This window comes from Notothenia rossii (genome assembly GCF_949606895.1).
Source record: "Notothenia rossii genome assembly, chromosome: 5".
Taxonomy (NCBI): Eukaryota; Metazoa; Chordata; class Actinopteri; order Perciformes; family Nototheniidae; genus Notothenia; species Notothenia rossii.
Genome location: NC_136903.1, coordinates 24937773 through 24959737, shown reverse-complemented (window position 1 = coordinate 24959737; position 21965 = coordinate 24937773). Strand labels below are relative to the sequence as shown.

The 21965-nt window shown below is 42.9% G+C and overlaps 1 protein-coding gene across 5 annotated transcripts in view; it reads right to left on the bottom strand.

The window, feature by feature from the left end:
• hipk2 (homeodomain interacting protein kinase 2) overlaps positions 1-19216 on the bottom strand; it is a 79187-nt gene extending 59971 nt beyond the window's left edge. For 4 of the 5 annotated variants that reach the window (XM_079681743.1, XM_079681746.1, XM_079681744.1 and 1 more), the window contains exons 1-2: positions 18876-19216; positions 1346-2525 (exon numbers count right to left, since the gene is read on the bottom strand). In XM_079681743.1, the coding sequence (XP_079537869.1) occupies positions 1346-2525; positions 18876-18894 (1199 nt within the window). In that variant the 5' untranslated portion in view covers positions 18895-19216. Of the gene's footprint in view, positions 1-1345; positions 2526-17384; positions 17496-18875 lie in introns of all 5 variants that reach the window. The other variant, XM_079681745.1, reaches the window with a different exon arrangement.
• Positions 19217-21965: the final 2749 nt, after the last annotated feature.

Sequence of the window (21965 nt, the reverse complement as noted above, 5' to 3'; positions counted from 1 at the left end):
ACTCGTCACTCCCCGAGAAAACAAACAGGAACATTTTATGGCCTGCTTGTTGACCCAAAGCCCAGGGGCACCAACAACCGGCTACTAGAGGTGTTCACTTCAGGATGAGCTACTTAAACTGATATAACAGCAGTGCCCTGTTGACGATCAAATTCCCATACAGGGATCCTAATATATTGTGGATTTAAGAGACAGTCTGGGAGAAGTGTTTATAAAGTCCAGTTCAATAAACACTATAGCTCATATAAAGTAATACACCTGTCAGATATGATAAAAGTCTATCCACAAAGATAACAAACTCTGAATCTACTGTGTGGTACCACGGCTCACACCTGTTCTTCCCTTTGGCTCGGCCCCCAGCACCGGGCCTGAGCCCCAAACAAAGCTCCTCTCTGTACGGATATGGACACAGTTTGATTCCTCGCACAGTTCCCCTGACGCTGCCTCCGCTGAAACCTAAACACACTGTTTGCTATTGGCGAAAAAATACTGTTTAAGAAGTACTGTGAAGAAGAAAGGAAAGGGCCTACCCAGGAAGACTCATCTGGTTCTAATGCAGGGCCCGCTGGTGTGGATTACAGGCACATATTACCGGAGAACCCAGGCTGACCCCTCATCTCTATCCCTGGGGAAATGGGAGCCCGCGATGGTGATGGGGGGCTGAGGGTATGGGGGCCTGGGGAGCAGAGGGGTGAATAGATGCCTGTGGGCAGGCTGCCACCCCACGATTGGTGCCGTTCTTCAATGAGGGAGTTTCTCTGAAATCTTTTCAAACACCTTCCAAAAATAGGGAAAACAATTTTTTTCCCATGAACCTCTCAAAGAGACAAAAAAAAGTAATTTCTTCAAATATTTCTGACGGTCTGTCTCGTCTTGACCAGTTTCACCAAGTTTTGGAAGAACTTAAGAGGTTTTTAACTTTTTGAAGTAACACTGCAACATGTTTTATCGCATTAAACGCAAAAAGCAGCTGTTTACTCAGCAAGCCTCTGAGTTTTACTATGTTATCCCACACTGGAAGGGGAGTTAACAACGAGAGTAACAAGCAAAGAGTGAGAGAGAACTTCAGCAGCAGCTCATAAGGTTGGCAAAATATCACATGGGTGTTTGGCCAAATAATCATCTCAGCTAGGAAAACATTCTTATAAAAGCTGGGATAAATCAAACAAGATGCAGAAAGCACAATAATCATCCAAACAGAATGGACAGGAACAGGAACAAACAACAGGACATGTCTTTCTTCAAGCCATTTCCTCTTTGCATCTGCAATGTTACATAAATGCCAAAAAAAATTCAAATCCATTTCATAATAAAATAATTAAAATGCCAAAGTTCCAGCTCTTACCTGTAGTATCTGGACTGTAAATAAGTGGAGCAGACTGCTTTTGACACATGGCTGGCGGAGCCAAAGTCAATGACTTTGACCCGATAGGGCTGTCGAGACGGGTCCACCAGCATGATGTTCTCTGGCTTCAGGTCAGCGTGGATCAGGCCCAGGCTCTTTAGTTTCATTAGCGCTGTGGCCACCTGCTGCAGCACGGGTCTGATGTATTTGAGCGGCAGAGGGCTGAACTTATTCTGCTTGAGGAAGTCGTACAGGTTCTGCTCCAGCATCTCGAATACCAGGCACGTATGGTTCTTGTGCTGGAAGCACTCGTAGGCCCTAACAAAGTTGTAGTCATCCGCATTCTCCGTGCTGAGACGTGCCAGGATGCTGACCTCGATCTGACCCTGCCGTGCATACGACGGGTGATTTTTCAAGATCTTGATCGCCACAATCTCATTGGTGCCCCTTTTCCAGCACTTAACCACCTGTCCAAAGGTTCCTCGCCCCAAGAACTCCAGCACTTCGTAGGTGTTGGTCATGGAGCAGAGAACCTCATGCTGAACCAGCTGGTAGTCCCCCTCGCTGTTGGAGCCGCTGTTCTTGGACGTTGCAGTGGAGGTGGCGGTGGCCACTGTGGCCACCGTGGCTCCACTGGCTGCTCCGTTCTGGATCATCGATCGGCCGTGCTCCTCAACGATCTGCACACTGCTGTTGTTGTCAAGTTCCTCACTTTTGCGTTTAAGCCCGCATCGCTGGTAGGTGTCAAGAAGACTGACCGTGCTCCGGCGCGTCAGGTTGTGAAAAGCAACCCCGCCACCAACGCCACTGCCGCCGCCGCCACCTCCACCACCACTACTGCTGCTGTTGCTACCTCCACCCGCGCTGCTCAGCAGAGACGCCAAGGCCCCCGAAGTGCTGCTTGCTGAGGCGACCACAATGTGGCCCACGCTGGCTGGGAAGATGAGTGCCTGCTCGTACGGCAGGGTGGAGCTGGCGACCTGCAGGGAGCTGTTGATGCCGAGGGGGCCACTGGCTGCCGACAAGTTCTTGCTGCTGTTGTGGCTGTAGACTTTGCTGTGTGTGCCGTACCCTGTCATATCCCAGTTACAACTCTGCTCCACCTTCAGTTTCTTCACGCTAAAGAAGGCACTTGATTGGAGAGTGTGAGGGGAGAACACTTGCACTTGCGAGGCCATACCTGTAACAAGAGGGGGGCAGAGGGGAGGGGCAGAGAGGAAAGGGGGGGATGAAAGGGAGAGGTTAGGAAATTGAGAGTGTCTGAAACACGAGTCGTAGCCAGTAGCTTTAAATAAAGACAGCTTGGGTCAGAGCAGGTTATTAAAACACCAAGCATAAACGCTGAATCTGATGAGTCAGCATATTAACCTTTTGAGCTCTTTACCATCACAGTAAAGTAATAAGCATTAAATAACCTCCAAAATATCCCAAAGCATTCATTGCTTTGGCATTACATTGTTTTATGTTTCATGAAGCATTTTTTTTTATCAGATACTGCATCATCAAAACTCTTGGTAAATTGATTTGTTTTTAAATAAACTGACTTTTTTTTATATTGCTGTATAACATAAATAAAAGCTGGAATGCTTAGCAGAAAGATAAGCTCAAAGTAAAATCGATGAACCACTCCATTGTTGTGGTTTCTGTGTTGCCGTAGCAGCCGAACTGACCAGGATGTACATTGAGCTAAATTAAAAGTTTTGCGAGATCTCGCAAAAGTATTGCAAGATCTCGCAAAGGGGTTTTGCGATATCTCGCAAAGGTTTTGCGAGATCTCGCAAAAGTATTGCAAGATCTCGCAAAGGGGTTTTGCGATATCTCGCAAAGGTTTTGCGAGATCTCGCAAAACATTATTATTATAATTTTTTTCAAATTTTTTTTTTTTTCTTCTCCATGTCCCCTAGGGGGCTCCGTCATTCCCCCACTGTTCCCATCTGCAGGGAAGTAAATAGGCTGAGGGAATACTAAAATAATATCCTTTCATGGGACACTCCAGAAAGGGCAGGGCAACCACAAACCGTACGCAAAAACAGTCCCACAAAATAGTCTCAAGGAATGATTGCAATTTCCTTTCCCACTACTCTGCCCAGCCGTTGCATTTATTACTACACAATTACTCACTTTACTGTAGAAAAGGTGGAGGAAGAAATGTGGTTAAAGGAACTATGAGAACAGGAGGGGGGCACGGAACTCCCTCTCAGCTACAGATGCAGAAGGCAAAACAGAACTGTAGCGAGGCTGTGCTCTGAACTCCTGGGAACAAGCTGCCTCAGAATAAGCAAACGCTTCTCCAAGCAAACAACTGGCCAAAAATAGTCCCTTTCTTTATCTCTTGCTTTGCAAACAGGCTTGTTTGTATCATTGAAATGATTATTACAGCACAAGGAAGATTATAAGAGACGTCTAGCAATGCTATGTTTAAACAGTTTCCAGTAAACCCAAAATGAGTTCAATGCTAACAAACTAAGTCTGTCTTTGCCAACACCGATGCAATTAGAACTCGCTGTTGATCAACTGATGCAGGAATCAAAGAACGCTTCAGTCGCAGCTCGCACACAAACACTAACGAAATCCATGCATGCAGACAGCCTTTAAACTTTGTTTGCTGCTTTTGTGTGTTTAATATACGTCTTGAGAACTGGGAAAGTTTTGTTCTGCTCAAAGATAATTGGAGGAGCGTTCACCTCCAAGATGGAAGGACTTCCAAAATGGTAGGCTCTCTAATGCGGACAGAAAGCGAAGAGGAGGGGACGTGCCTGGTCACTTTGTCATCATTAGCCCTTTGAGTAGTGATGATGATTAATTCAGTAGGAAGTTGGCAGCCCTCCACTTTACTTTGCCTCATTTGTTATTTTGAATCTCTCCTAACCTCTTTTCCTTTTCCTTTTTTAAGAATTTTCTTTTGGCCCTCTGTAGCCTAACTTGAACTTATTAGTTATTGGCGCGGTCAGGTCTTAACCCTAATGAAGCAGGATTGAAGCTGCACATAAGAGAGCCAACTGTAAGCTTGGTAGGATGTTGTACATTAGCTATAGCATAGCTCCTCCATGCTTACTGACAAATGTTTTTAAGTCTCAACTATGATAATTGCACATATGTAAAAAATTAACTTTAAAAAATGGTTTTGAGTGCCTAGGGCACATGATGACCAGTCGTGTAGTGCAGGGAGGTAAGGAAGATCGTCCACTAGGCTATTAGGGGCAAGGCTCTCTGCTAATCACATAAACCCTGGAAGCCAGATGTCACTCCTTGGATTACCAATTCCTGTGCCTGGACTTTACGCTAAAAATAATTTGAATGATCGGATGGCGTCACAGAGCAGCGTCAGCAGTGTGTGACTGAGAGTCTGACAGGATAATCACAGACTGATGGACACAGAGATGGATGGACAGACACAGAGCTGGCTTGTTCCTCTTATGGAAAATTCCAGCATTACATATCTGCCAACATTATTATGGATAGCTCAGGTTTTACAAGGCCAGATTGAGGCTAGCTGCTCTTTGCATTAGCATCACATGAATTCCTCTTCAACCCTGATCTTAGTCATTCATTGACTCTGTCAGTTTTAACACTGTGGTCAAAGAGTTCATTTGACATGGTGCAATGAACTGAAGGCCACACATGTTTCCCTAAAATGGGAAAGCTGACGGAATTTTTTTGAAAAGAAGAGGACATTCTTGAAATTCTGCACAGCTGGTTTTTGCCACAAAACTTAAATGTGTACAAACAGCACCTCAGTTTACAGCCCTGGGCGGAACACAGATAAGAAATGAAATGGATCAAAAGTAAGAGGTCAAACGCCTGGAATGTTATCTCATGGCAACATACACAGGCAACAATGTGACCAATTAAACTTGATTGGGAAAGCAGCTCCAGTCTGCATTAATCATTCTTCATACACACTGAAGTTCAAACACATTTATGATCTAGAATCTGCCAAACCCACTATACTGTTGTCAGAAACAACACAAACCTTCCCATGGAAATGTCCTGTTGAAGTTTATTTGAATTTCTGAAGCCAATGCCAAGAGCAAAACTGTTAAGGTCCATTGTTGTGCATTTACAATGTTGGAATGCCTTCAGTAGCCAAGGCCTTCCATTTAGCATACCTAAAGGAACACTGTGTGTCCCACATACTGCAATTAAGCATGCCAGAGCGGCATTTTCCACTGTTTAGAGGCAGCATGTTGAAATGGTAGGAGTCAATGTTTTCAGAGAGATTATTTCTCTGTCAGGGCTTTGTTAATCTTCTTTTGGGGAGGATCAGGGACGTTTTGCATGCCATGTGAGGGCGAGAGATGTACTGAAAGGGAGGGAAGGGGAGCGGGGCTGCGAGTGGCCCTCACACTCGCCTGTGACCTGCTTCTGTTTACTCTCTTTTATTAAACCCACCATTTATACTGACAACATGACAGAGAGTATTGATGAGGACGCCTTTAGAAACCACCAAAACCTGCCAAATAGTCCTTTGTAATTACAAATAGTATTTTAATATGAAACCTGCTTATCGTTCATCTCATCCATGCCTCTGCTCAAAGCTCTGGGCTTTATACAAATCATAATTTAAAATGATTTAAATCTGAGATAAAAATAAATGTATTACAATCCAGGGCAACTAATGATTATATTCATTATCTGTTGATTTACTTTCGATTAATCCTTTGGTCTATAAAATGTCAGAAAATAGAGAAAAAGATTCACACAAACCATGGTGATGTTTTGTCAGCGGTATATTCAGTAAAATATCATATAAAATGAAAAAATAAGGAAATATTCATATTTATCTTCCATTTTACATGGGCTTTATTTTCTTCTTAAGAAATCAGGGGTATAAGTTTAAATAGATACCTCAGCCATTATCTGGGATACTTTTCAGAGACGTCAGTCAGGTCTGTGTGGTCGATGTTCCCCGGTCTAGATATATTTGGACTTTTTCCTTAGGCCTAATGGCTACCGACAGCGACTGAGATGCTCTGATGACTCTGTCTCTTTACTGGACATCCCAGTGTCTGCAGGACTGAGGGGTGGGGAGAGGGTTGAATCACAGCCAAATGAAATGACTTCTGACTGTCTAGACAAAGCATTATAACACCCTTCGCCATAGTTTGCATTTACTTGCCAGAGCACTTCTCACTGCACCTCCATTCCTTTTTGAAACACCTGACACAAACTAGAGGGAATAATACTTAATGTCTCTTAATAAAATATAAGCAGAAGAGCTTCAGTTCACCATGTGGAGAAACTCTGGAGGAACATGATTGTTCAAAAAGACATTCCTTTATTTGGAATGATAGTGTCTTACAGTGAGTCCATACTTTCCCATAGCGGATCCATTGGGTTGACTTAAGGGATGAGACTATAAAAAGCACTCATATCATGGAGAATTTCCATTATTGTTTATTATTATAGTGAATATCCTCAAGAAAAAGCTATCTAGCTCGCTATCTTGGTAGAGATACAAAAAATACATAAATGATCATAAAACAAAAAGATAAGACTCACAAAGTCACAATGATGCCATTTTGTTTAGTTTTTTATCTAAGTCAGTTGACCTCATGAAATATAATGACCGTATTTAAAATTGTTTTCCATTTTAAGATTTTGAAGCATATTTTGGTGGTACAATACGTTCATCAACATTTCTCTGGCATGTATAATCATGGCAATCCCATTCCTACCACTCAGTTATCAGTTTCAGTATAGAAGCATCTGCAATTGCTTAATTCATTCAAGTTTTCTTTTCATTTATCATCCGTCTGCATTTAAATGTAAAGGGGCATGGGCATAATACCCAACAAAACCACTGGTGGAAAACCTGTAGCAGTGACTTTCGGGTTAAGCACAACAGTGAACGCACCACTGAAGAGGAACATATTGTCCACACTGAGCAGTCTATCCTGGAGTTCTGCCCTCAGTAGGGGAGCTGGAGCTCGACACGGCATGGTCTCTCTCTCTCCATCTCTCTGTCTCTCTTTCCCCCATCCACTATTGACCACCCTGTCTGCCTTTTTAGCTCTCTCATCTCTGCTTATTTATAGAATAATGCATCAGACAAGCTCATGGGGAGATACTGCCATGCAGGCTGCTGCTCCATCAGCCTGCATGCTCAACTGCCCACAGTATTTGACCAGTCGGAATTGGCTCGCCATGTCTCTAGCTGCTCTCTTACAAACGCACAAAAGAGGGGCAAATATCCATCGAGCACATTGACAGCGTAAGAGGAAAATGTAAATGTTGTTTGACAGACGCCACAGGACTCGTAAATCAGCAACATGCCGGCAGTAAATGTGACACTCCCTCAACTCTCCCTTTCCTGGAAGCAAACAGCCAAAGATACAACATGTTGTGTTAGCTGCAAGATAACATGATGGGTCAGCACTCGTGCAAATGCACATGCTTAGATACACAAGCAAGATCAGACCAATACTAACAAGCATTTCTCTCATAAACTAAGCAATAATAACTTGTCTAGTTGAAGTAAAAAAAAAAAAAACTTCTAACCTAAAGTAAAGCAGCTAAACCTGGGCCCTCTGGGTAACTGACACTAGATAAGGAGGGTGCCATTAATGCTGTAAGTATGGTCGTAAAATGGCTGGTGTGAGACAAAAAACATTTGCCTTGTTTATACTGCCAGGTCAGCCTAACCAGGCGCTGAACCAAGGCACAGGGTGGAGGAGAGGAGCGCGAGATGAGGAGGAGCGCGAGGGGGGAGGAGAACTGGCTCGGCAGAGAGGCTCTGCTTCAGCTGGATTTCTTATTAATCAAATCACGAGTGTAGCAAGTGTACAAAGCACAGCAACCAACTTCCTCCGCACCACGAGAGAGAAAGAAAGAAAGAAAGAAAAAAAGGCCTTGTAGAAAAGACCCTTGCTGCAGCAGAAGTAAAACGCTGAATGTAGAACAGAAAAACAGTTTGTTCTGTGTGTGCGAGGCCGCCTGTGTGGCAGCTTATAATGAAAGGAAAACGTGAGCAACCACAAACCGATGGCACCTGTTAACTCACGGCTCCACTGCACTACCATTGACATCCACTGCATACATCACGCTTTGCTGACTACACTTGCAAACACAGTGCCGGGCCACGCAGGGACACACACACCTGATAAGCAGCAGTTCTCCAGAATGCTTATCATGTACACACAGCGAGAAACGCCCCACTGCACCGCACTTCCTCTTATGTCATTAGGATCAACAATGACAGCTGGACACAACGTTCAATAATGAGATCAACATATGAGAAGTGCAAGCAAGAAAGACTAACCCAACACAGACAACAATGGGGGAGGACACACTGATGAGTACAATGTGGGAAGGAAACATTGTACAACGGCAAATTGATTTGGGAGGAGGCCAGAGCGGTATGGATTTTGTAGCGTGCTGGCTATGTTGCGCTGTAATCTACAGTGAACGGCGGCCTTGTTTTGCTGCCCTTGCAACGCAAAGCAACCTGAGGTTTGGTGCTTCAGTAACTGAAGGACAAAAGCCAGTGATATGCAAACACAAAATGAAACACGAAGAGGCACACACATGCATACATACACAAACACAAGGAGCCAGACTCCTGTTGGCTACAGGAGGAGAATGAGGTTTGTAAAGGAAGAACCTTTAGAGACAGAGACCTTAATTTTATTAATGAAGGGACTAACATCTTCCTGGACACGCAAATATAATTGTATTCTCAAAGAAAAGTGACAGCAGAAAAAAAATATCCATGTGATCCCTTTTATTTATGAGTGGGCTGCCTTATGTATTTCGAACAGGTATTCGCGAGGTGAGGTTCAGATTTGTATTAACCCCACTAACATGATTATTAAATCTGAAGAATTAGATTAATAGTTGTTTTTTACTACAATTTTGGAGTTTGTATGTAAACTATTGATTTAAAGTGCAAATTAAAATAAAATCGAACTGCTGCAGAGTAAAACTGAAAGCAATCGATATGGAAAGTGGCATTGGAGGTATCACTACACGGCATCATTGCCCCCACCCTGCCCTGTCCCACGGAACAGACTACTAAGAATTGGTTTTGGGTGTGTTCTTGAACTCCGAGGTCAAAGTCTGCTTCTGCTTTGATATCCCACAGCTGCAATAATGCCCTTCTTGCTTGTTGGATGCACCCAACACTACACAAACAAGTCTCTCTGGAAGTGAGCAGAATGTGTGTGTGTGCAGGTGTCAGTACAGGCGTGTACCCACAGACATGCATCCTTGCATTTCTGGAACTCCAACCGGTTACTTTTTCTAACTTACTCAACTATGTCAAAGTGCTAATGTCTTAGTTGTGTGGTAACAACACACGGGTCACTACCCCAACTCACACCCAGAGGGGTTTATCTGAAGCTCCACCCCTTGTAAATCCTGCGATGAACCCTGACAACAGAGAAACCAGTCCAACCTGACCAGGCACCTGGGGACCAATCACACTCAGGCAGCGGCACCACTTCCTGTATTTCCAAAACACAGCCGTACTTGTTTGTTTGATCCACATCTGGTAATGATAAACTACCCCTGTCTGGCTGTTAGTGTCAGCTCTCAGTTAGTTGAAAAAGAGGAATCACTGTTTTTGGAAGATATCCTCAAGCCGTTGTATCAGGATGAGTCGCGTCAGTGAAATTGATAGTTATTAGTGCTGATGCCTGTGAAAGAAAAGCCCACTTTTTAGTGCCCCAAGTACGACAGAGTGAGGAAGAAACAGGCCACTTCTCTTCACATCAGAGCTCTTTATAACCCCCAAATGCGGTTGGCCTCCTGCTCCCCTGTCTCCCCAACTATACTCCACCTCCCAATGCTATCAAATACTAACAGGAGATGGTGCACATGCCTCCCCAGGCGACAAGAGTGTGTGGTATTTCAGCAGACTGTGTGAAGCTGCTGCTTTGTGGCTATTAAGGCCATAGATCAGACTAATTTAGACTACTGAGGCCTTTTTTCTCTCTCTTAAAATGCCTCAACATGCAACCCTGCTCATACTGCAGGCGACTCATCCATATACATGCTTGATAAAATGTTTTTAATCTCCTAATCTTTTTTCATCGTTATTCTTTTTAACCCTCCTTCTGTGGCTTTCTATCTTTGACAGCGTAAGGAGGCCCACTATGCTATATATTCAAACAGCTTTCAAAAGATTATAGCAGCACAGACAAACACATGCTCACATACCAATTTAGCAAAGCATATGTGCCCTTAATCCAACTGACAGTGTGACGTGAACAGGGCTGTCTTGAGTGTTTTTGGCCACAGAGCTGAGGTAATAAAGATGGCTAGCCAACATAGCCTCTGTGTCTGATTTAGCGTGAAAAATCATGGCTTTAGCCAATTATATTTACAGTGTCCTCACATTCGCAAATAGCAGCCAAAGCCAGGCAGGAAATGGCTATTCTGACCGTCGGTTTAACGCCCACACACTGAGTATGCAGGATCACACATTTGAATTAGATGGCAGAAACACCTTCAAAAGAAGAAGAGTTGTTGGTTTAGTTACTGGTTTTAGTACTTCCTTGGTAAATTACATGAAACAAGATCCATTTACTGTAAGAATTTGCCAGTTTGGGTCTGTTCCTGTGTTCTGAGCTGTTTCTAAAGTACCGGCTGAGTAGTGGTTGAGAGGGATTTCAACAGATGGAAAAGATGACCTGTGGGAAGCTAGTAAATAATGATTAATCATACTGTAAGATGCTTCACTGTGAAAAAAGATGAGAATGCTATTAGTGAGTTAGCCTAGCCGATGTATTTGTTGTCCAGGCTATTGAAACGTTGAGGGGAAGTGAAAGAGGTTAATGTTACTGAAACGGATGGCACTTAACTGAGCATTAAGTGATATCCATCTCAGCAACAACAACACGTCCAAATATTTTTTAGTCGAATGCTTATGAATGCAGAACTCCTCCTCACAAAAATAAAATGTTTTGCCTGGCCAGGATTGCTTTGGTTCAGTGAAGGAAAGAGAACAGGTTCACATGGCTAAAGGTCAACGGTTAGCCTTTCTCTGGGCTAGCCTCTCTAAAAGGATGGAGGGGTGGGAGCATATTTGAGTGTGTGTTAGCAGCTGCTGGGCCCCGTCAGGGGAGCGGAGGAGACCGGGCGCCTATCCTGGCGGTGCTGATCCCAGATGTAAGAAGGAGACAGGTTAAAGGAGACGAGGGGTGAGATCTAAGACCCCCAATACCGCCACTACCACGGAAATCCCTCTTAGACCACTGACCCCCATACCTCCTAACCAAGCTGCCGACCCCCCCCCCCCCCCCCCTAAACCCCTCTGACCTCTAGCAGTGCCCCTGAGGCCCATGGGCCCTGACAAGGGGGTATTCATCCCTCCACCCAAGCTGCCCTCCCTCTCTGTCAATCCCTGTCTCCCTGCCATTCTCCCTCCCTCTCTGTCCCTCAGGCTGAAAGGGGGGTCAGTACAAAAGGCTGCCAGGCAGAGCTGCTGGCTGGCCATCATGGTGCCTGAAGCTTTGAAGTCAGGAGTGGCTCTAAAAGGTGAGCAGTCTGTTTTGATGCTGCAAAACACTTGGGCCCAGAAATATAATCAGGTATTGCTGTTCATGAATTCTGTTTAGTCGAGTTACCATGAAAGCATACTTAAACTAAGCCATACTTACACAGTGAGTGGATGAGTAACATTTTTCCCAACAAAAATTGCTGGGAAAAAAGCTTTTTGAAGCTTGCTGAATAAAGAATAGGAATGCAAAAAAGCATAACGATTTCTATAAACCTTTATTATATGAAAACAATTTGAACTGCCATTTAACAACCATAATCATTCACTTGTATTGCAATTGAATGTAAAAAAATGTCTTACTGTGAGGAGATACTTCTTAGTTAAGTTATTCTGCGCTTCTTCATGTCAGTACTGAAGCAATATTAGAGGAGCCACAAAATATTTTAATTTAATCAATGACTTTTAACATCTCTTTCTCTCTCTACATTATCCTTTTAAAGCTCATACAAATTCAGCAAGTAATGAAGAAATAATTTTGCTCCTGAAATGTTAATATTAAATAGATAGAGACCATTTCTCCAAACTTCAGGACTTTAAATGTGTATTTAAAACGAGAGATTTCCATCAGCACGTGTAGTCACTTCTACCTCCTGTTCCTTTAGATGTGTTACTTGTTAGTCTACTCAGTGTTTTCATGGCAATGCAGGATTCCAAAGAGAAACCCCGGGCTGAACCAAAAAAAAAAAACGTCTTTTGAGAGGGAGGGACACATCTCTAGAGCAGTCACTTTTTTTTCATTTCTAAATAGAATTGGGATGCACCATTATAATGTATTTCCCGGTAATGGTAATAACACAGCATGTAGAGAGACAATATACATGACATAAGGTAAGTATATGAGAACGAACAGAAGAGGACAGGAAAGGGGCTAAAGGTGCTCCTTGCCATGCCTGTTGACTCTTTTGACTACCTCGTCCTACTCTATTGCCGTCTTCTTTTTCTGTTCTGTGCCTTTTGCCTCCTGGCTCTGGACCGAAATGGGCTTCAGCGTTCTTCTGAGCTTTGAAGTCCTTTGGTTTCCAGCCAAGCGTAGCGCTGTACCTGCAGCCATCTGTGAAGGGGCCGCCAGCAGCCACCCATCGCTCCACTTCCCTTCCATGACCGAGAGGGTCCGGAGCCAGGAGTGGTGATGGGGCTGGCAGAGGCACACATTGGCTGGTCATTGCAGAGCCCGTAGCTGTGTCTTTGTTAATGAATATGAGCGTGTGTACCCTAACAACGCCAACCTCAGTGGCCCAATCGTCCTGCTCAACTCAATCCATAACTGTTCATTTTATTATCTTATCAATCTCTATTCTCACCCTCCCACCCTGTCTCCTTCAGTCGGAAGAAAATAAAGTGTGGGGGTTACGGGAGGCTTGATTAAAACCTGCGAAACCATTTCTCACTCCTCGCTTCATATAATATGGAGAGACACGGTTTGGGTCTTTTGTTTAAATGAAGTGGCTTTCAGCGCCAGAGTTTTCCTAACCATCCAGCTGTAGCACCTTACATCATTTGCCATCTTTGCACTACATTCAGAGCTTTGTTCAACTTTCTTTAACCAGCTTCACCATGTGCATGTGCGATGTGACTTGTCAAGTTGAAAGGCCAAATTAGCCAGCAGCGTCAGCTCTCTTCCAGAGGGTGCGATGTCAAATGGACTCGTAATGGGGGGGGGAGGACATTATCACAAACAATAGGATTAAGACCAGGGACAACGGGCGCAACAAACAAGCTGGTGGTTAAGTGTGGGGGGTTAGTGATGGCAATAACACAAGCCAGGGGGGGAGTGAGGCGGGAAGCAAGTCTGACGGGAATCTGAGGGCTTTTTGGGTGGGGGTCATGATTAGGGAGAACAAAAAAGCTACAGTAGACCTCTCACACACACACATAAATGGGGGCTTCCAATCTGGCCATCAGGCTGTTGTGAAGTGTCACATGGGCATGATGTGCGCTGGCCAATGGCCTCTCGGCTTATCAACAAACAGAGCGGGATGGAAGGGCAGATAAGAGCTAGATGTGGGGGCGGGGCGGGGGACGCGGGGGTGGGAATTGGATTGGTCATTGGCAAGTGATGATTGCAAAGTGTGCATGCGGTACATGGCATACGACTAACATGCAGATCATGCTCATTCTGCACTGTGCATTATAATCCACTTGAATATACTGTATATACAAAAAAAGAATTGACGCCTTGAGCATATAAAGTGCCCTTTATGCTCAAGGAATCCCTGTGTAATTATTGCTTAGCAGGCCCCAGTTAACAAAAGGCCTCATTCACCCTGTGCTGTGTTGAGAAGCAGTAACATGTGAACCTTTGTCTGAACCGTGGCTCTCATAGCTGATCAAAGCATTGGATGTGTCATAAGGTGCAGAGACTCTCAGTGCTTTTTCAACAGATGCTGCTCTCATCCTCGCTGTAGTGCCGTTATTACTCTACTTTTAGCAAGAGGAGGTTATCTAGATTTAAGAGGGACATTCATTTATTTCTGTCTCCCACGCAGATCCTTAAAATACAAAAAGGTGGAACATTTTTTAAGTTAATGTGGCATCCTGCTGAGAGAAGTAAAATTGTTTCCAAAATGCTACTAATCCATTTAGGGAACAAATTACACATTCAACAGTCAAATAATTAGGGGTTGCTTGTTTTTACAGGAATCCAGGCACTATCATGGTTTTTATAAATGCAGATTCAGATACTTGTAGAGCTGCAACTGTTGAATGGTTTATCAATTAGTGGATTGTCAAAAGAATAATAACCAGCGTTTCTGATCATTTAATTATTGTTTTGCTTTTTTAATGAGAAAATGGTAGAACACTGTATTGAGTCCCTCAAATATGAAGTCTTCATGCTTTTCTATGCGTTATATTCTATTGACTTAATATTGTTAGCTTTTTGACAGAACAAAGACATTTAAGGACATCCTTGGTCTTAAAAAAATCGGGATGCACATTCTTCTGACATTTTCTGAACAAATGATGTATTGATTGATCTTGAAAGGAATTAATTGAGCGGTACAAGTTATTGTCAGTTGCAGGCCTTAATATTTGCAACTCATACAATCTTATGTATTACAGGCCAGCAACAAGACGCCTGCTACACTGGATCCTCCTTTAACAGAGCCTGGAGTCGTTACACAGCTACTCAGAGCCAGAAGCAGCTGTTCCACACAAGCTGACACCAAACACAGTGTGAAACAACAGTGCAGGGGGAAAAAAGGCCTTCACACATGCATGACAACCAACACGGAAATGCCTTGTGTAAGCAGTCAACAGAGTAGAGGCTCCATCTCAGCCAGCCTCCCCCTTACCCTCCGATATAAAACAACTAATGTCAGCAATTGATGTGGTCTCCCGCTTCAAGGACCTCAGAGCCCAGCTTTCGGAGTCGTTTCCGAGAGAGGTCTGAAGCATATGGCAGAAGCACTAAAACAGGAGGCTTACTGACTGAAGAGAAAATGAGAATTGCAAAGTCCCCTCGCATCTCAATTGAATTTCCCTCAAGCTAAAAAAAAAAGAGAGAAAAAGAGCTCAAAGAATGATGTGCTGGAGTACTGGAGGCAGTTTCACTCCAGAGAAATGTGCTGAAAGGAGTATATGAAAAGTTGGGACTGTTGAAATATCCAGGAAGTATCCTGCTCATATTCAAGGCTGGGCCTCCTGTGTCAGACTGGCCTCTACTAGCCTGTCATTTCGGTTCAGTCTGACGTCCCCCCTTCCCCACCTCATCTGTTTTCAAAACCCTCAGATCACACCTGTGAACTATTTCAGCACATCAGAGAGCTCACATATCCCCTCGTCTTCATCTGAGAGCTACACACACACCTTGGCTTAAACAAAACTCACATTCTATCTCCCTCCAAAGCCTCTGCTTTTTCTACTAAATGCTTCAACAAATCAATAGCACAAAGAATCCCTGAACACTGGATTTCTCTTTCCTTTTCAGATAGGAAGCTTTGAATAATACAAAACCGATACTTGTAAAGACAGCTTATCCATTTTCATAATCCTGCGGAGGAACCGCCTTCAAAACAACAAGTCATGAGGTGATGTATAGGGTCAGCAAAGAGATCAAAACAGCTGCTGAGTGACAGTGAGAAACAAGAGGTAAACATTCACAATGGTACAAGGATTTGAGTGATGACTGCTCTTTCCTGTGAGCCATTTAACTATCATCCCTCCGCAGGTTTTCCCTCTCTCCGTTGTGGACAGTGAAGAGCTAAACACACCACCCTGCTTGTCATAACAGTCAGGAAGAGAGACCCTCCTCGCTTCCCCTGACTCTAACACGGGCTGCGGCCCCCCCAAAGGCCACCAGGGTTCTTCCTGCAATTCTAATCAAAGTTTAAAAAGCTGCAACCTTGGAGTCTAAGCCTGGGTCGCGGCCTGTGAGGAAGATATCAATCAAGCGGGTCCAAACAAGCGTGAGAGGGAAGCGGGAGGGAGACGGAGAGTTGAGGGCAGTTTCTGGGAAAGCCTTTCCTTCTGTCCTCAGAGGAGGAACTTCCTCTAAAACAAGGGCAGGGTGTACTCCCCATACCTGGAAACCATGGTAATTCAAAGTTGCATTAACTCATAATGGCCGTATGGATGGATAAAACATTCATCTGCCTGTGATGCTGCAGTGTCTGTCAACACTATCATCATCATCAGCCTCTGAGTCATACTCTGTCCGTTTTTCCAGGTGTGAATGAATGAATGAGTCCTCTCTGGAATATAACGGCTGACCTGCAAGAGGCAAATTAAGTTGCCTCCCTGCCTGGTGCCCAGCTCTGCAGCCGTCTAATCCTCTTGCAGGCCTGCCCTACAAATGGGTTGATGGCACATGTGTGCGGACGCAGATAGAGACAAATGCACACATGCAGGCAAGAGCACACCGCACAACCAATATCTAGCCAGGGAAGAGAGCAGGCGGGCAGGCAGGGTTTGCGGTGTGTGAATATTAGCTTTTCCACAGCTGGGGGCTGCTGGACCTGCTCCGTTCATCCGACATCCATCAAGGTGTCAGTTTGGGTTATGAGAGAGGGCTCCCAGGGTGATCACACCGCCGCCTGATGGCCTTCTGTCTGGGCCGAGAGGACCAAAGGCAAACACCGAAAAAATGGAACAAAAAACACGAACATGGACACAACCGTGACTATCAGCTTCTAAACATTCCTGAAAGTCTCCACCGTGTTAAAACACATAATTCCTACTAATGTGAAATCAAGTTAAGCAAATAAATGTCTACTGTAAAGTGTTTTTCCTCAACAAGCTCAACTCTTTACCATCAAAGGAAGCAGTTCATCATATAGATTTAAGTTATTAGCTGCCCTGTAGCCCAGGTTGAGTAATCACCATAATAGCCGGTCTAATTCTACTCTGTGCCTGGCCCCCCCGAACCCATTTTCCATAGGAGACTTTGGTCATTTCCATGACTGCTCTACATAACAGGCCTCTCCAACACTGAGGAGGACAGGCAAGGTAATTAATTCCCCCTGCCGCCTCCTTCTCTTCCCTTCTCCTCCTCTGCGTGGTGAGGGGGGGAAGCCGGGGAATGTAATTTACACTAATTACCTTTTTGCATAGGAGTCTCATTTCAACTTTCCTTTTCATGTTGAAACGCCTGTCGTCTCGAGCCATGCCTGTAGGCTTCAACACCCATGATGAAAAATCACCACGATGTTCCTATAGTGACATGACATGACTGCAGTGAGGAGTCTGTAACAAACTCATAATACTGTATCTTCTTCTATAGCAGCATATTTAATAACCTCAACATTCTATCTATATATTAGAGCATACTTCTGTGTGTGATATTTTTTATACCACTCTAAAATGTGTAATATCACTTTTCAATAGTTCTTTTTTCTCAATAGTAGTTTTTAATAGAAAAGAAGGGCTCCCGTTTTACACCAGCAGAGGGACTACAGAGTAGGCGAGAAGATATCAAACATTGGGTTGCTCTAAAATAAATATTAGAAATATAAGGGGTCATCATTTGTTTTGTTTGCATAAGCTTGTGATCCGCATGTAAGCCATCTTGATAAATACTGTTACAGGTAATCTGTCTTATTGTAGGCTATGTCAGAAAAGCATCTCTACGGGTTACAGTAGGTATATTTCTGAATGAAACATTACTACAGCGGAATTAAAGCAACATAACGTAACATCGCAATGTTATTATACTAAAAGCCGTCTTTGATAATACAGTTAATTATATTAGTGTAATTTGGGAAGTAGCATTTATCCTATCCACTGTGCACAAGATCATGCACGGAATATAGTGGCAATGTTTAACATGTATAACCAACCTTGCAACGAAGTAAACACATTGTTTGTGTGTGTTAGACTCTCTTAGAATAGAAGAAACACAAAACCTGTATGACAGCAAACAATTTAGGGAAGCATGCAGGGTAGCATTTTTTCAATTGGATTAGTCACAGCTGCTGTAGCGATAGCGAATACACGCTTCTATTTAAGCTTGCCTCGTTTTTCCCGGAATAAAAAAATTAAAATAAATGTTTAATTCACAGATGCAATTAACGATCTAAAGTCAGTCTGTGTTAATAATGGTCTGGAATAATTGGATATAGGAGAATGACATACTGTAGGCGAGACTCGCACTGATCGACCTTTAATTATTTCTTCAGCAGATCTTTAATTTTAACCACGAACAAACATGATTGACAAAACAACATTTACAGCATGTTCACTGCTTTATGTTAAAAACATATTTGTTTTTGGAGCATTTACTGCTTTATCAACGCTATTTTAACGGACACAGCTCAGTCTGGCAGCTCAATCTGAGTATTTACTCGTATTCTTTGACTAAGATTATCAGCAGTAATGCACCGATCTGCAGGCAACATGACAGCCTAGTTATGGAAGGTTTAGATAACATAATGTAAATATAGATGTAATGTTTTTACAGGAAGAGGACAGGGTGCATCGCATCTCTCTCTCCGTATCAGCCGCAATTGTATCACAATTGATACAGTAGGCTCAGTGACAGAGCTCCGCACAGGGGGGGGGGGGGGGGACAGCACATTTTCAAAAGCATCTTACCTTCGTATACAGGGGCCATCGGTGCAAGGATTTCTGTTATTCATGGCAGAACAATAAAGCGAGATTTCTGTTCAAAACTCAATGAAAATCTGCCATCTTGAAACAGTGATGAGAGAGTCGCCGCGGTCTCCTGCATTACTGGCCGAGTTCATTAGTGAGGAAAATGCTCATAATTCATATCCAGGCGTTTCCAAAAGGTACGGTCCGACGCGAGGGGAGCGACAGAGGATAGGCGGTGCAATGGAAAGCCGGCTGCGGTGTGTGTGTGGAGGCTCGGAGGATGAGCCGCGGACGGTGACAGCTTTACTTCAGCTATTGTGCGACATGTCTGTGGAGTGAGGAGTCTCTGCAAAAGTTGCAGTGGTCAGAGCGCAGCGAGTTTGGTGTACAGTCAGGTAGTCGAGTGTCGAGAGAGTCGATGGAGGCAACGAGCAGACGCATCAGTCTGGACTCCAAAACAAATAGGATAATAGTAATTATCATTATCATAATCATTATTTACAGAGAGATGACATCACACAAATAGGAATAATGAGCTACAATGTGTAGCCTTTTATAAAGGGAAAAAAGGTTTCGGAAGATCGACCTTAACAGATTTTAATACGGAGGCAGTTAAGGATGATTTGCAAAAGGCAAATTATATACCAACAAAATAATAATAAAAATACCTACAATTAAACTAAAATAAGTTTTGAAAATATCAACAACATAAAAAATAAAAAAAGGAAATGCATAGTGTAGCCTACTACTACTACTATTTATAAAGTAGTTAAGCTAGTGAGTAGTAGTATCAGTCATTTCGTTTTTTTATGTGGTAAGATTTTCTTATTCTGCCCCTTTTTATTAAATATTATTGCAAATATTTTGAGTTGGACGTGTACAAACTGTAATAAAATGCTTATTACTACAGACAGCACTACAAACACTACTACTAGGCCTACTATTAAGTATTATTATTATTATTATTATTATTATTCATAAACATGTATATAAATAATACAAATAACATTCAACTTTATTTAAAAAGCATAATGTATAGCCTACAATAGAAAACAAAGCTTTTAACATAAAAGCAGATAATCATAACATTTGAGAATAAAACATTGAAATCAAAAACCAGGATCGCGTGATCACGCCACTTACTGTTCCGTGCTGTAATTATTATTTGGACATTTAACAGCTGTCCATGTTATTCCCAGCCGTGCAAAGTGCATCCTTGTTGGATGATTCTGCGGGTGTTTGCTCATGCCTGCGAGGCTGAAGCGCTCCTACAGTAGGCTGTATGACGACATGAGGTCTGCACAGATGAACTGGAGCGGAATCGGATTACATAGGCTCACACAAATGTGAGTAATCTGTCATTTACCAGCGACCCTAAAATGCACTCACAGCAAATATGTGCACCAAACCTCTAAATTAAACATGTCCATTTAGACATGTGGGCGGCTGTTAATATGGCAGTGCATTAGAGCAGCAGAGCTAGTTCACCCTATAGCCTACTAAAGTGCACTAAACTGAAAACAAATTTGAAAGCTATATGGGAGTGATCTGATGTCGCCCTTGTAGGATAAAATAATCACATGTTTTCATCATAAAGTCACATTGTCTCTGTGAAAAAGCAATCAGTAATGCTCTATCTTCAGCACATACTGCATATTCTAAGCCATGCAGCTTTACAACGAGTTCTGCTATTACTCATTTGGTTTAAGTATGTCACACACAGCCTGCACACGCACCATATACACAGTATGTATATATATATATACAGCTGCACTGCACATCTAAGTGGTGATGTAAATGCATACAGGCCCACAGGGTCTGCAGACCTGTGTTTGTTTGGCATTAAAAACCCCAAGTAATGCACGTCTCCCATCAGCAGTGCATTGTTTATTCATGTGACTTCCTTAACAAAAGCCACTATGTTCCTAAAGAGATTTACTGTGTACTATGCTGTGGTGAACCGCTCAATAGTGAAAGTATGCGGAAAATGCAAGACATAATATTTAAAAAATGTAGCAGAATACTAAATATTTAGAATACCCTGAATACAGTATAATACACAACAATATGTTTGGATCCTCATATTCCTATACAGTCTTACAGTGTACTCTTTATTTCCTTATAAATATTTTACAGGTTTATTATCATGAGTTTTATATGTTTGCCACACATTTTTCGTAGCTTCCCTGAGGCCTAAGGATAAACCAACTAACCGGTTGTGCGGCACCTTAGTGGGGATTTTGGTAATAAGAAAAATACTTCTGCTTCTTAATTGCTGTTTGCAGCAGGGAAAGAGCAGGTGCCAGTCTCTTATTCAAGGGAGTTTGTGTGGCATAAAGTGTGGCGCTCAAACAATACAGGGTCCCCCTCAGGACAAATGACCAGTTGGAAAACCCTGAAATAGAGAAATTATACAAACTATTCTCCTGTTTCCTGCTAATCTGATGAGAAACATTTTATTTTTTATTTGTACATGAATGACCAAATACATGTTGTAGTTAATGTGGATCCCTTAGGCCTTTTAGACCAATTATAAAACAGGCGCAATGGAGCAGTGAGGCATATCCTTCACCTATTCTCAAATGTACCTACAAAACTGAGCATCCATTGTTTTAAAGAACTATGATTTTTTTTGTTTATTTACCCTTCATTTGTATTCATATTCATTTACTAAAATAAAATAAACTGCCTGTATCTCACCAACAAAAGTGAACTCCAAAATGTTTCACTTAAGGAATAAAACTATGATCATGCAACCGTTTATTAATCCATTGTTTACATCCCACTTTGGCCAATCAGTGTATTTTCCAAAAAGTCAGAACAAAGCAATCATGCCCTGAAGTTTCATTACGCCCAGTCAGGGGTGTTGAAGACATTGTGCGTGACAGACCAACAGATGATGACCTGTTGAACAGACAGAAAGACAGACAGATGGGCCGGGGTAATTACGACGGATTAATGGATCTCCCTCCCCCCAAGTTCATCGTGTAGGACAAATGTGTCACAGGGTAGGACTACAAATCCCAGAGAGGGTCAATACCACACATGTTGGTGCATGTGGATATACAGTATCCTACTTAATTTAGAAAA